Consider the following 12730-nt stretch of genomic DNA (forward strand, 5'->3'; position numbering starts at 1 on the left):
GTTAACAGGGCTTCCCTATAATAACCACTTGACGAGTTATCGCTCGGGAAGCTGACCAAGATTTCTACTCCGGGCTGAGTCCCAGTTCAAAAAGGAACAACGATGTTAGGTTTTATTGACATATATATTTGACTTTGCTTAAAATAACATATTCTAGAAGAATATTATATCTAAGCCTTTGTACCTACATATCTTTCAAACAACGATATAGGGTTGTATTGACATATAAAATTATTAACTTTGCTTAAAATAACATATTTTAGAGGAATATTATAACTAAAACTTTGTACTTCTTTCTCAATCAACAATATTAGGTTGTATTGACATTATACCATTTAACTTTGCTTAAAATAACATATTTTACAGGAATATTATAACTAAAACTTTGTACTTCTTTCTCAATCAACAATATTAGGTTGTATTGACATTATACCATTTAACTTTGCGTAAAATAACATATTTTAAAGGAATATTATAACTAAAACTTTGTACTTTATTCTCAATCAACAATATTAGGTTGTATTGACATTATACCATTTAACTTTGCGTAAAATAACATATTTTAGAGGAATATTATAACTAAAACTTTGTACTTCTTTCTCAATCAACAATATTAGGTTGTATTGACATTATACCATTTAACTTTGCGTAAAATAACATATTTTATAGGAATATTATAACTAAAACTTTGTACTTCTTTCTCAATCAACAATATTAGGTTGTATTGACATTATACCATTTAACTTTGCGTAAAATAACATATTTTAAAGGAATATTATAACTCAAACTTTGTACTTCTTTCTCGATTAACAATATTAGGTTGTATTGACATTATACCATTTAACTTTGCGTAAAATAACATATTTTAGAGGAATATTATAACTAAAACTTTGTACTTCTTTCTCAATCAACAATATTAGGTTGTATTGACATTATACTATTTAACTTTGCGTAAAATAACATATTTTAGAGGAATATTATAACTAAAACTTTGTACTTCTTTCTCAATCAACAATATTAGTTTGTATTGACATTATACCATTTAACTTTGCGTAAAATAACATATTTTAGAAGAATATTATAACTAAAACTTTGTACTTCTTTCTAAATCAACAATATTAGGTTGTATTGACATATATTAAACCATTTAACTTTGCATAATATCTTTTAGAAGAATATAATATCTGAGCCTTTGTACTTCTTTCGCCATCATTAGGTTTTAATTGACATATATACCATTTAACTTTGCTTAAAATAACATATTTTAGAAGCATATTATATTTAAGCCTTCATACTTCTTTCTTAAAACATCTGGATATGGTCCATCGGCATCAGTATCTTCCTGCAAAAAAAAACAGTATGAAGGTGTGCCAACACAGCAATTTATAAAGTAAGGAACACAACGGCTATCTATAGATAGAAGCGTTTTTATAGGGTTCCGTACCCAAAGGGTAAAAACGGGATCCTATTACTAAGACTCCGCTGTCCGTCCGTCTGTCTGTCTGTCACCAGGCTGTATCTCATGAACAGTGATGTTGCCGCTATAACAAATACTAAAAACAGAATAATATAAATATTTAAATGGGGCTCCCATACAACAAACGTGATTTTTTTGCTGTTTTTTTTCGTAATGGTACGGAACCCTTCGTGCGCGAGTCCGACTCGCACTTGGCCGGTTTTTTTACATATATTTTTACTCATATTAAGTTTTGTAAGGTGAAATCGCTAGAGTCGAGCATGTTGTCGATGGCGAGAATAAGCGGCGGGGGTGATGTTAGTGTTACCACACAAAGGTCGCTGGAGAGATTGGTGAAGCTGAGGTCGAGCTGTAGCACTCGGCCGGGCGCCGCGGCGCGCCGCGCGGCCGCCGCCCGCGCCGGCAGGCGGGCCGTCAGCTGGCGCGAACCCGTCACCGTGAGCTCCTGCACGGAAACGGAAAGCAGGGTTTTAACCCTTAAATGCATGATTTTTTGTATAACTTTTTAATAAATTGAAATAGATGTGTCATGTTGTATAGATTGAGGGAATAATATTTTGGATAGCTGCATATTGAGCCACGGACCATCAAATATACGATGCATATATACATCATTATGCATTTAAGGGATATACGAGAGCAAGCCAACTTTGTCAATAAAGAAAGTCACGAAATTCAAAATTTGTATGGGAGACCGAACCTCGCGCCGCGTGTGAAGACGATTTTATTTAAGGGGCTACCCGAGGTTTTAATCGATTTTTGACAAGTTTTGAATCGTATCTTCTACTTTTGCATTACATATAGAAATATAAGACAAACGGTAATCGGTTCTTCAATCTTTTATCTCCATTTTTGTCTACGGGATATTGAAAGAATTGAATAATAATTTAATTTATTTATGATTTTTTGAGGCAAGTGTTAGAGCGCATGTACATGCGTGTATCGCTCGGCGGCGTATCGGGAACTGACTCATGATTGGTCGATAGCCGAGGCTCGTTGCACACATATGCATGCTCTCGCGCACACTTTATTCACACATAGAAGACAACAATAGTAAGTAAGAAGGTAAGTACCTACATTTTTATAATATTAAACTAGAATGTATATATATTAATGACTAAGTTTTATGTTTCAGGTTATTTCAGGTCCAGTTTATTGCGTCGTCTACATTCTGAACCAAGTGAGGTAGACTTAGAACAGCTCTTCCCTCAAGTCACTGCTTTACTGCGTAGAATCGGACTCCCCCTAAGGGTATAAACGGGATCATATTACTAAGACTCCGCTGTCCATCTGTCTGTCACCAGGCTGTATCTCATCAGCCGTGATAGCTAGATAGTTAAAATTTGTCTAAGGTTTTAATTTTAAAGTAATTAACACAAAAATTATGGCCGGAAACCTGTTTTTTGGCCATAAATTGCTCATGTTTGATGCCAAATATCACGAAAACAATGAATTTTGAAGTAAATATGGGATACTATATACTTAAAGCTGTTGCTGTTAATATGATATGCTACAAAAACATTAGAAAACTAAGGGATTCAGATGGAAGGCCATTGAGGCATGGGATCCTCTTAAATTGCAATGTATGTATGTATTTTCGGGTCAAATCTTGCAAGCTAAATTAAACCCGCTTAACGTTAACTTAAAACAACATAACGTAAGTTGGGTGACTAGGACTACCCTATATTATGATACCTCTGTATCATGGCTACAGTACAGTACCGTGAGGAGCGGACAGCCGCGGATGAGCGCCACGATGTCCGCGTCCTTCAAATCGTCGAACTGCGCGAGCGTCAGCGACGTGAGGCGCGCGCCCGCGTTCTTCCATATCAATTTCACGCTGGGGCGCCACATTGCTGTCACAATTTGTATAAGGTTAGAGGGGGTTAGAGAAACACTTGTTGGATTTCTCTTACCCCGAGCAAAACAAACTATGTTTCTTTTACCCCACATGAACGACCGGTTGACGACCGGTCTGGCCTAGTGGGTAGTGACCCTGCCTGTGAAGCCGATGGTCCTGGGTTCGAATCCCGGTAAGGGCATTTATTTGTGTGATGAGCACAGATATTTGCTCCTGAGTCATGGGTGTTTTCTATGTATTTAAGTATTTATATATTATATATATCGTTGTCTGAGTACCCATAACACAAGCCTCCTTGGGCTTACCGTGGGACTTAGTCAATCTGTGTAAGAATGTCCTATAAAAAAAAAAAAAACATGAACACTACGAGGGCCGATTGTAATGTTGTCGTAGTTTTTTCGTCAGATTTTAATAAAACTTTGTAAGTTTGAAGAGCTCTTTATTCTGGATGAAATAAATACGAAATAGATGAGTACTAATTTCCAACCTTTCGTTTGCTGAAAAAGTATGCTGTGGAATTCGGTAGGGGTTGCTGATGAGATACTCTACAGCAACCCCAATGTAAAAAGTGGCTGCTAATATTCCGAATGTGTTAACAAGGAAGAGACTAGTTAGGAATATCTTCTTAGGTACAATATCATGGCATTATACTAACATCGACAATCCCACAAATTCAAGGTCACCAGCTCCTTGCAGCACCGCGTTATTGCCTCTATGTCCTCGTCAAACATCTGGTACGCCAGTAGGAGATGCTTCAACCGCGTCAGCGTACTCAGTTGCTGACCGCACTCCCCTCTCATTCTCTCATCATCATTCAGATCTAACGTTTCCATTTTCGGCATCTTATCCAACCCAACCTGAATCTCCTCAAGAAATTCACTAGAAATATGACTCAGTTTTAACTTCGTCAGCTCGCTAACGCGATCAAAGGCTGGCAGCATGTGTTTGGCCTCAAAACCACTACACATATCAATCTCAAGGGACTTTAAATTTGACAAGTTCATATTTTTGAAGCAAGCGCCAGTCAAAGCGTCACAAGAATAGAACTTTAGTCCTTCTAAAGCTTTATCTGCTACGAATTGGTTCACACAGCTGTCTGGCATCTGGAAATAGTACATTATGATACAAGTGTGCTAAGTTGGTCATTACACACGAGGCGATATTGTGCCAGGCCTCCTTCACTCGCTCAAGGCCACGCGCTATATGCCTACCGCTCGGCGTATCGTCGACGATTCAACCGACAGAGGGCCGCCGAACGCCCGCCTGAGCGCTCGCACCGCGCGTTTCCCGCGCCTACGCTTCGAAATGCCGAAACCACGAAATTATTGTGCAGTAGATGGGTGTAAAAGTCAAAAAACAAAGGAAAATTTGTCGTATTTACCGAGTAGTATTTTAAATCTATCTTTATGAATTTTGTCACCATTTATTTCTTTGAACATAAGTAGGTAAATCGTAAATGAAGGAGTTTTTTGAGTCAGGTGATATAATTGTTGTTTTTAAATATTTGATTGACTAATAAAAAATATGGTTGATTCGCAACATTTGTTTTATTACAATAATAACATAAGTAACGGTACAACCCTAGCGCATTCTTACGATGACGCGTTGGCACGTGACTCGCACGGCGAACAAGGCAGTCTCGACTCTTTGTTCGCGTACTTATGGTACATTTCTTCTCGTCCTGAGCAGCAGGTATTATTATTAAGATTTTGTAGGCTATTATAGCGTAGGTATTTTCGCTTTTGTATGGGAATGATGTATCTGTTACGTAGTAACTATTTATTAATCTGTGATTGTGCGCGGGAGCTGTAAGCGAGCGCGCAATAAGAAAGCTGATGTGTGTAATGACCAATGCACACGCGTTTCATACGACGTTTTTCAACACACTTGCGAGAAGAAAAATAAACTTTCATATTAATCAAATTTTAATAGTTAAAACTATAGGCGGCGCGGCGGGCGGGCCGCGCACCGCGCAGGCGCGAGGAGTGCGTCGGTGCCCGCCAGTCCGACCAATTAAAGAAGGCTCCCTTTGCATGCATATTATTAGCAATCAGTTACCTTCTTAACTCAGTCGGATAATATAATGAAAAAGCACGAGTGGAATAATACAATGAAAGAGCACGCGTGTTTAATATCTAAGATTATGAGCCAAAAATCGGTGGAATAAAAACGTCGTTTTGAGCAAGTGTGTTGAAAAAGTATTTTTGCATTATTCCTGTGGTGGGTGCATACAGCCGTCACAAAATTCCGTCACGTCGGTTAGGCTTCCATTCAAGTTTACGCGAGAGATAGGGTGGAATGCCAAATTGTTAAAGCGTAAATACCATTGCCGCAGGCTTTAATATTCGTCTGTGTGACATATTCAGTTTACCCGCTTTATTAAGGCAAGGGCTTATAGGGGTCCAGGCAGGAGGAGTGAGGCAAACAGCGGTCAGTCTTATAATGAATATTTATTGTAATAAATTGTCGCCTTATATAGTATTTCCATACTTTATTAAAAACAGAAAGATAGGTATCATAGAACTGTAGAATTTAATCTACCCTTTACGTAAATCGCGCCTCTAACGATAGCGATGTCTTCTATCCCGCTCTTGATCGCCGGATACATGAAGTGGGTAGTGGAAAATACAGCAATTCAGGATTACCCTTCCGCGGAGCATCTCACTATATATGTTGCTGTTGAGAGTAGCACGCCCTGTCTTCTATCTCGCTCCAACCGTTGAATAAATACAAGCGCGCCGCCAGCGCGCGCCTCAGTTGCGCCCGGTCGTCGATGCGAACGTATGTCCCATAGGCTAGTATGAGAGCGGCGAGGGATATCTTGACAGAAACGCATGCATGAGTTTTGCACACTGAATCGCTCGTTCTGTTCTTTTTCTTATGCAAGGCCCATACCAGGGGGGGTGTCACTTCGCAGTTTAGGTACATTTGGCCGGTGCGCCTCCCGGGCAGGCGTATGGCCGGCAATGGGCTGCCGCTCGACACGCGCAAAATTGAAAATACATAATGCTTCCGAAACCTAACTCTATAGATATTGTTCTGTTTAGGGATGTCTGAATAAAGGGAAGAACGAGGAAGCAGAAATAACATTTTTTTTAAATTCCGGACTATATTGACCGACATATTTTCAAAGGAATAAGTACTTCTGTGGCATACCTACTTCCGTGAGAATCAGACATAAAAAATAAAAAATTATGTTTATAAAATCAACGTTTGTAATTCCTACATATTTATCTTAAAAAGAATAAATCAGTAGGTATAGGTACAAAAACTTGTCAAGTGACAACCCCGTGCACCGACGACACTCGCAGCTCGGTCATAAAACTGCGGCGCGCAAAGAAGGTTCACGGTTCGTGCGCGGTTATAAGTTTCAATTTCGCTTGCAGGCGGCGAGTATAGATATAATTTTATAACTAAATCTGACTTTTGTGAAGGAGTGAATTTTCTGTACGGTAGTACTATTATAGTTATTCTGTGCCCATACACGTCTCCATAATCCGGGATAAAACGTCTATAAATGCTAGTTAATTGTGTACTAAATCCTCTTACGTAAAAAAAATACCAAAATGCAATGTGGTGTTGCCAGAGAGCATGACGTATCTAAAATTTACCTTATACGGGGCGGTAGAAAAAAATATTAATAGCGCGAAGTAGCCGATAGTGCAGCGCCATCTACTGTGAAATTAAATTAGTCAACAGTATTGTATATCTATTCTCTTTTGTAGTACTTACAGAACAGGAATTTAAAGTCAGCCGTTGCAGGCACTTGAAGTTATCACGTATATTGTGACGGCGCAGTTGTTTTGGTGCTCCGCATTGCACATCCTGAAGCTGCGTAAGCAACATTAACATACTTAAATGGAAGAATCACCTTTTTCTTGGACAACTCTTCAAATGTATGGTAGTTGGGCCGTCTATTAAGCACGTGAGTAGAATGTGATATAATATTTCTTCTACAACGCGGTTGTCCCTTGTGTCACGATTGTCCCTTGGACAACGGGACAGAATAATAACAAAAAATAGTTGATCCATCCATATTCAAATTTCTCAAATTTGCACAATAAACTTTTTTAATTTTTTTTTTCATTTTTTCATTCAATTTTAAGTCAAGGAAAAAACAACTTATTTGTGGAAACATTCCCTTCCCTTCAAAGTATACTATTTAATTAGGTTAACTTTCATTAGTCGATAGGGAGTGTGCGCGTTGGACAATCTGCCTCCATATAGCCTACATTGCCAAATAAACAAGGGGCTCCAGTGCTGCCCCCTACTGTTTACACACTATCTCTGTGTACTCTTAGTGACTAAGACTAACTAGACAAAAGAATATAGGGAGAGGAGAGGAATTGTATTGTATTGCAATAAATAAATACAATACAATTGTAGATGGCATGGGAGCTTCTAGTTTTGGCAGTGTCAACATTAAGTTTCTAGTTCCAATTGGTGATCCTTCAACACGCAAGGGAGCATGCATTCACTGTAGGGGGCAGCACAGCACGGAGTCCCCTGCTTCATGGTGTGAACTACCATTTATCATTCTATGAATTCTGATTTAAGCAACAAGATGGCATACCCTCTAGAGAGTTGTGGGTGAGGGTCTGAGGGTATGCCACCTTCCAACCTGCAAGTATTTATTATGAAATCCATAACAAAATACTTACTATTATCTATAGCTACACGATATGGGAGAGGCCTATGCCAAGGGCAACCAGACAAGACGTCTGTGGAGAAAGGCTAGCAGTAAGCAGTAAGTAAGTATAGCTACACGATGGAGGCAGATACGTCTCCCCTCATGGCTTGTGGAACATATCAAGTAATGATAAGCTTTCAGTATGGCGCAGTTTATAATTTTCTTTCATATTCTAACTATTCTACAATAGTGCATGTGCAATGCTAATGCTAAATTTAAATTTTAACAAAATAATTACCTCGAGGGCTTCTATGTTAGGACAGTTTTCTTTGATAATTTCTAGATTCCTCAAACCAATGCAATAAGTGGCCACAACCAAGGAGCCCAATTTTTTGGTCCAACTCTCAAATGACTTGAATGATGAACGCTTCAATCTACAGATGTTATGTTCCTTTTCATTACTATATTCCTCAATTGTAATATGGACTCCTGCTTCTGGGAAAGGTAACATTCTATGTTAATAATCTATCTAAATAGAATAGAGAATAGGGAGTGTGGCGTATTTGTGGCAAAATAAAAGAAAACAGAACCTAAAATAACATATAAGCCACGAAATGGTCCTGACAGCATGGAGCTAGCCTGGCTGGGCTAGCGCTGGTCTTCTGTCGGGGCCATCTATTTAGATGTTATTTTATTTAGCTTACATTAATATTGAAAAATGATGAAGCCTGTTGCAGATATCATCATACCTTTGAAGTACTGCAGGACCACCCCCTGCCACCGGCGGCTGGTGCCCTCTGTCCTTATGAGATCTTTCACAGGCACATATTGCAGCACGGCGCGCCAACAGCGCTCATTAGTGTTAAGGTAATCCAGAATCGTTCGTTCATCTTCTTCTGCTTCTAACATCTGGAATTTCAAAATTTTTGATTAGACACACGAGTTATAATTTTATTACTACGTAGTAATCATAGTTCAATGGTTGTACAAGCGTTACTAACTGCAAAATCAAGACTGTACTTACTTTAATCAATGTCAAAGATAACTTTTATTAAGATATGACTTGTTTCACAACAACTTATTCTAGCAGATATTCATGTTCGAAAGAAAAACAATTTTTTTTTGAAAGAAACAGATTGTTCACATCAAGTCCATCAAGTTCACGTTACATTTTTTTTTTACAGCAAGCTGAACAAGTGTGGCCAGGGCTATAACCGCGAAAGACTAAGTTCGCAGATTGCGGGCATCTTTGTCACTAATAAGTCTAATTACGCCTTGAGAATTTCGGTTTCCGATAGGTTTTCGCGGTACTGCCCGTCAGTTTCCAACCTTAAGCCCTTACAGATTGTTGATTGCCACCAACCCCAAATTGTGAACAGTTCGTTCGTGTGATGACCTATAAACCTATAAAGGCTACGCACAAGCACAGCATGGTCAGCCTTTAGGGTCCTCCACACTCATGCGCGAATCGCGGCGCGAAGCCGCGAACGCGAGTGTGGAGCCTAGTTCACTGATTAGCCCTTTTGAGTAAGGTGTTGAACTTTTCGCAAACGCTAGGGCGTGAATTTAAAAAGTCCGTATGCGCAGGATGCTTCCGAAAATTACTCCCAAAGGAACACTTGAAATGTTCGCGCTACAAAAATAAATACGATTTGGATTGCACAAATGTCACTAAGGCCCGTTTCTATAATTCAATGAACGCGGCTTAACAAAATAGCATGAGCCCGCTCGAGATTTCGCTGATTAGCGAACTAGACTCCACACCTCGCGTTCGCGGATTCGCGCCGGGATTCGCGCATGAGTGTGGAGGTCCCATGGATATTGATCTAGAGCTAACTTATAGACCTAGCATTAAAGCCTGACCAGGAATATATCACCACGCGCCATGTTAACTATTTATTATTATTATTTATTTATTATTTTATAAATACGTTTACACGACTTTACAGTAAACCAATACGTCATGAAACTAACACATAACAACATAGAATCATTACATTACATTTCACACACGGATAACAAACATTACGTTACACTCGAGGGCCTAGCGTCCATCACCTCACAGAACCTCAAGCATTCGTTTCTCACAGCCACCCATCGCCATGCAATCAAATCGCATTCCGGTGCTGACGCCAAGAGCGCATTAAGTAGAGAGAGAGCGCGCGGCAGTGGCGAGTTTCTTCGCGACACAGTTCGCGCAGCCGGCACAGCTAAAAGAACGCGTCTCCGCGGCCTGAGATTTATTCTGGAGACATCTGGAACAAACAGTCGCACGAGGCGGCTCACAAGTTCCGGACAATCTGACTCTCCGCGCAGTGTTCGACACGCAGTAGATAGCAAACTAAAGGTCCGTCTGACTTCTAATGAATTGTATCCAAGGGTTCCCAAGAGATACTTGGTTGGATACAGGAACGGGTAGTACCCATAAATCTTCTTGTACAAAAACCTTAGGAAAGCTTTTTGCACTTTCTCCAGCAGTAACGCGTAAGTTGATTCATACGGTAACCATGCGATCGACGAAGCCTCTAACTTGCTTCTCACCAAGGCGTTATAAACTAGCTTAATAGCCAGTGGATCGTTAAAGTTACGCAAGTTACGGATTACAAAGCCCAGTCTTCGATAGCAGTCGGTCGCAAGTGACACTATGTGCTCGTGGAATGTGAGACGAGTATCGAAGACCACGCCTAGATCCTTAACAGAAAACACACGATTTATACGCTCTGATCCCAAAAAGTACTGCGCAAGTACTGGAGCGCGCGAACGGCTGAAGGTACAGACACTGCACTTGGCTGGGTTGAAAAGAAGTTTGTTCTCCATACTCCACCGAAAGACCAAGTTGATGTCCGCCTGCAATGATTCACAGTCGGTTTCTTGCTCCACCCCGTAAACTAACTTCAAATCGTCAGCGTAAAGGAGGCATTGACATGACTTTAGAACAGACTGGAGGTCATTAATCATTATTCCAAACAGGAATGGTCCTAGTATGGAGCCTTGACTAACGCCCGATCGAGTATGATAAGGAGCCGAGACAAAGCAACCGTGCCGGACAAATTGCAGTCGATCACGTAGATAACTTGCAAAGAATTTCAGCAATCCAGTAGAAAAGCCAATGCAGCTTAATTTTTGCAGCAAAACATCGTTATCCACGCGATCGAAAGCCTTCCTAAAATCGAGATACAGTACATCAACCTGGATACCTCTATCAAGGTGTTCCGAAATGCTATCGACCAAAATCAGGAGATTTGTGTTTACCGATCGATTCGGTCTGAAACCGTGTTGAGCATCACACAAAAGAGGTCTAGTCTGTACTGATAGAGTTCGATGGAGTATAGACTCAAACAATTTGGCCAGCGTAGGAAGAATAGCTATTGGCCTGTAATTTTCCACCGCAGTAACATCACTCCCCTTTGGGATCGGTCTTACCCTAGATACCTTCCAATGATGCGGGTAACACCCAGTACTGAGGGCCAAGTTGAAAATAAAATGCAACGGAATCTTCAGGCTCTCTGCACACCCTTTCAAGATATACGCCGGCACGTTATCGGGCCCGACCGAACAGTTAGCCTTCATTCGTTTAATTCCTGCTTCAACCTCTTCCACTGATACGGACTTAATGTGAATGAGGTTAGAATCACGATTTTGATCTCCAATCCCCTGCCCGCTCGGTTCCAGCCGCGGAATATCAGGCAAGAATACCGCTGAAAAGTAATCGGCAAACGCACTAGCTACCTTGCTTCCAGTAAATTTTTGCCCACCAGACTCTATACTAGAGACAAAACCACCCTTTGTTTTCAAGCTGTCAAGATGTTGCCAAAAAGCACGGGGATTGTGTCTTACCCTACTCTGGATTCGATCGAGGTAATCATTATAAGCAGACGCTATACGTTCCTTAACTTTGGATCTCAATTTCGAAAACTCGTAGTAAATGTCTCTATTTTTAGTGGCTTTCCACTTTCTGTGAAGTTCTCCTTTTCGTTTAAGGTCACTTATCAGTTCTGAAGTGTACCAAATGGGATAACGCCTACTTGGTTTCCTCGGTCGAATCCGTTTCGGTATACAGAGATCAAAGACCCCATACAATTTTTTATACAAAATATCAACAGCATTGTCAACATTCACAGAACTGAAAACTTCCTGCCAGCAAATCCCCGAGATTAATTTATACAGAAGCTCATAGTTTCCCTTAGGAAAGTTCCAGTCCTGCTGCCCGTCCACATTGCCAGGTTCCAGGCGTTCGGTTGGAGCTCGACACATGAAACCATTCGTTTTAACCGATATCTCCAGAGGAGGATGGTATGCGTCTGACCTTGGAACCAGTCCACCATCCGGCATCTCCAGTACCACGCAAGTAGGAATGCGCTCTGACATCAGCACAACATCTAGTTTACCTCCATGAGCATTCCTCACCTCATTCGTTTCTTTCAAACCACAAACAGTTAAAAAATAACAATAATAACTTAGAACATTTTGGGACGAATAAACTGGATTCAAATTTAGGTCACCGATGATAAACACTGCACCCTTTAGCGTGTCAATCACAGACTCCACCTTGTGAAACCAGGTGAAATAAGTACCGTCTATTGCACTGGGAGGAATGAACTATATAATAGCATTGATGCAATTAAAGGCGGTTAAATTCAGCGATTTTTCGTTCGCTGTTAAGTTTAAATTGCTAAAGCGTGCGGTCCGGTACGCCCGTCTCTTAGTCCATAATAGACTAAGAGACGGGCGTACCGGACCCAAACAAAAACCCACACACGAA

The 12730-nt window shown here is 40.4% G+C and overlaps 1 protein-coding gene across 1 annotated transcript; it reads right to left on the reverse strand.

Annotated features, from left to right (window-relative positions):
* Positions 1–67: 67 nt before the first annotated feature.
* LOC134741127 (uncharacterized) lies at positions 68–9347 on the reverse strand. Its single transcript, XM_063673896.1, has 8 exons — positions 8993–9347; positions 8718–8877; positions 8267–8463; positions 7071–7169; positions 3994–4441; positions 3200–3333; positions 1785–1922; positions 68–1342 (listed from the first exon to the last, which is right to left on the reverse strand). The coding sequence occupies exons 2-8, from the start codon at positions 8875–8877 to the stop codon at positions 1265–1267; spliced, it is 1254 nt and encodes a 417-aa protein (XP_063529966.1). The 5' UTR covers positions 8993–9347; the 3' UTR covers positions 68–1264.
* Positions 9348–12730: the final 3383 nt, after the last annotated feature.

The sequence above is a fragment of the Cydia strobilella genome, chromosome 4, assembly GCF_947568885.1.
Source record: "Cydia strobilella chromosome 4, ilCydStro3.1, whole genome shotgun sequence".
Taxonomy (NCBI): Eukaryota; Metazoa; Arthropoda; class Insecta; order Lepidoptera; family Tortricidae; genus Cydia; species Cydia strobilella.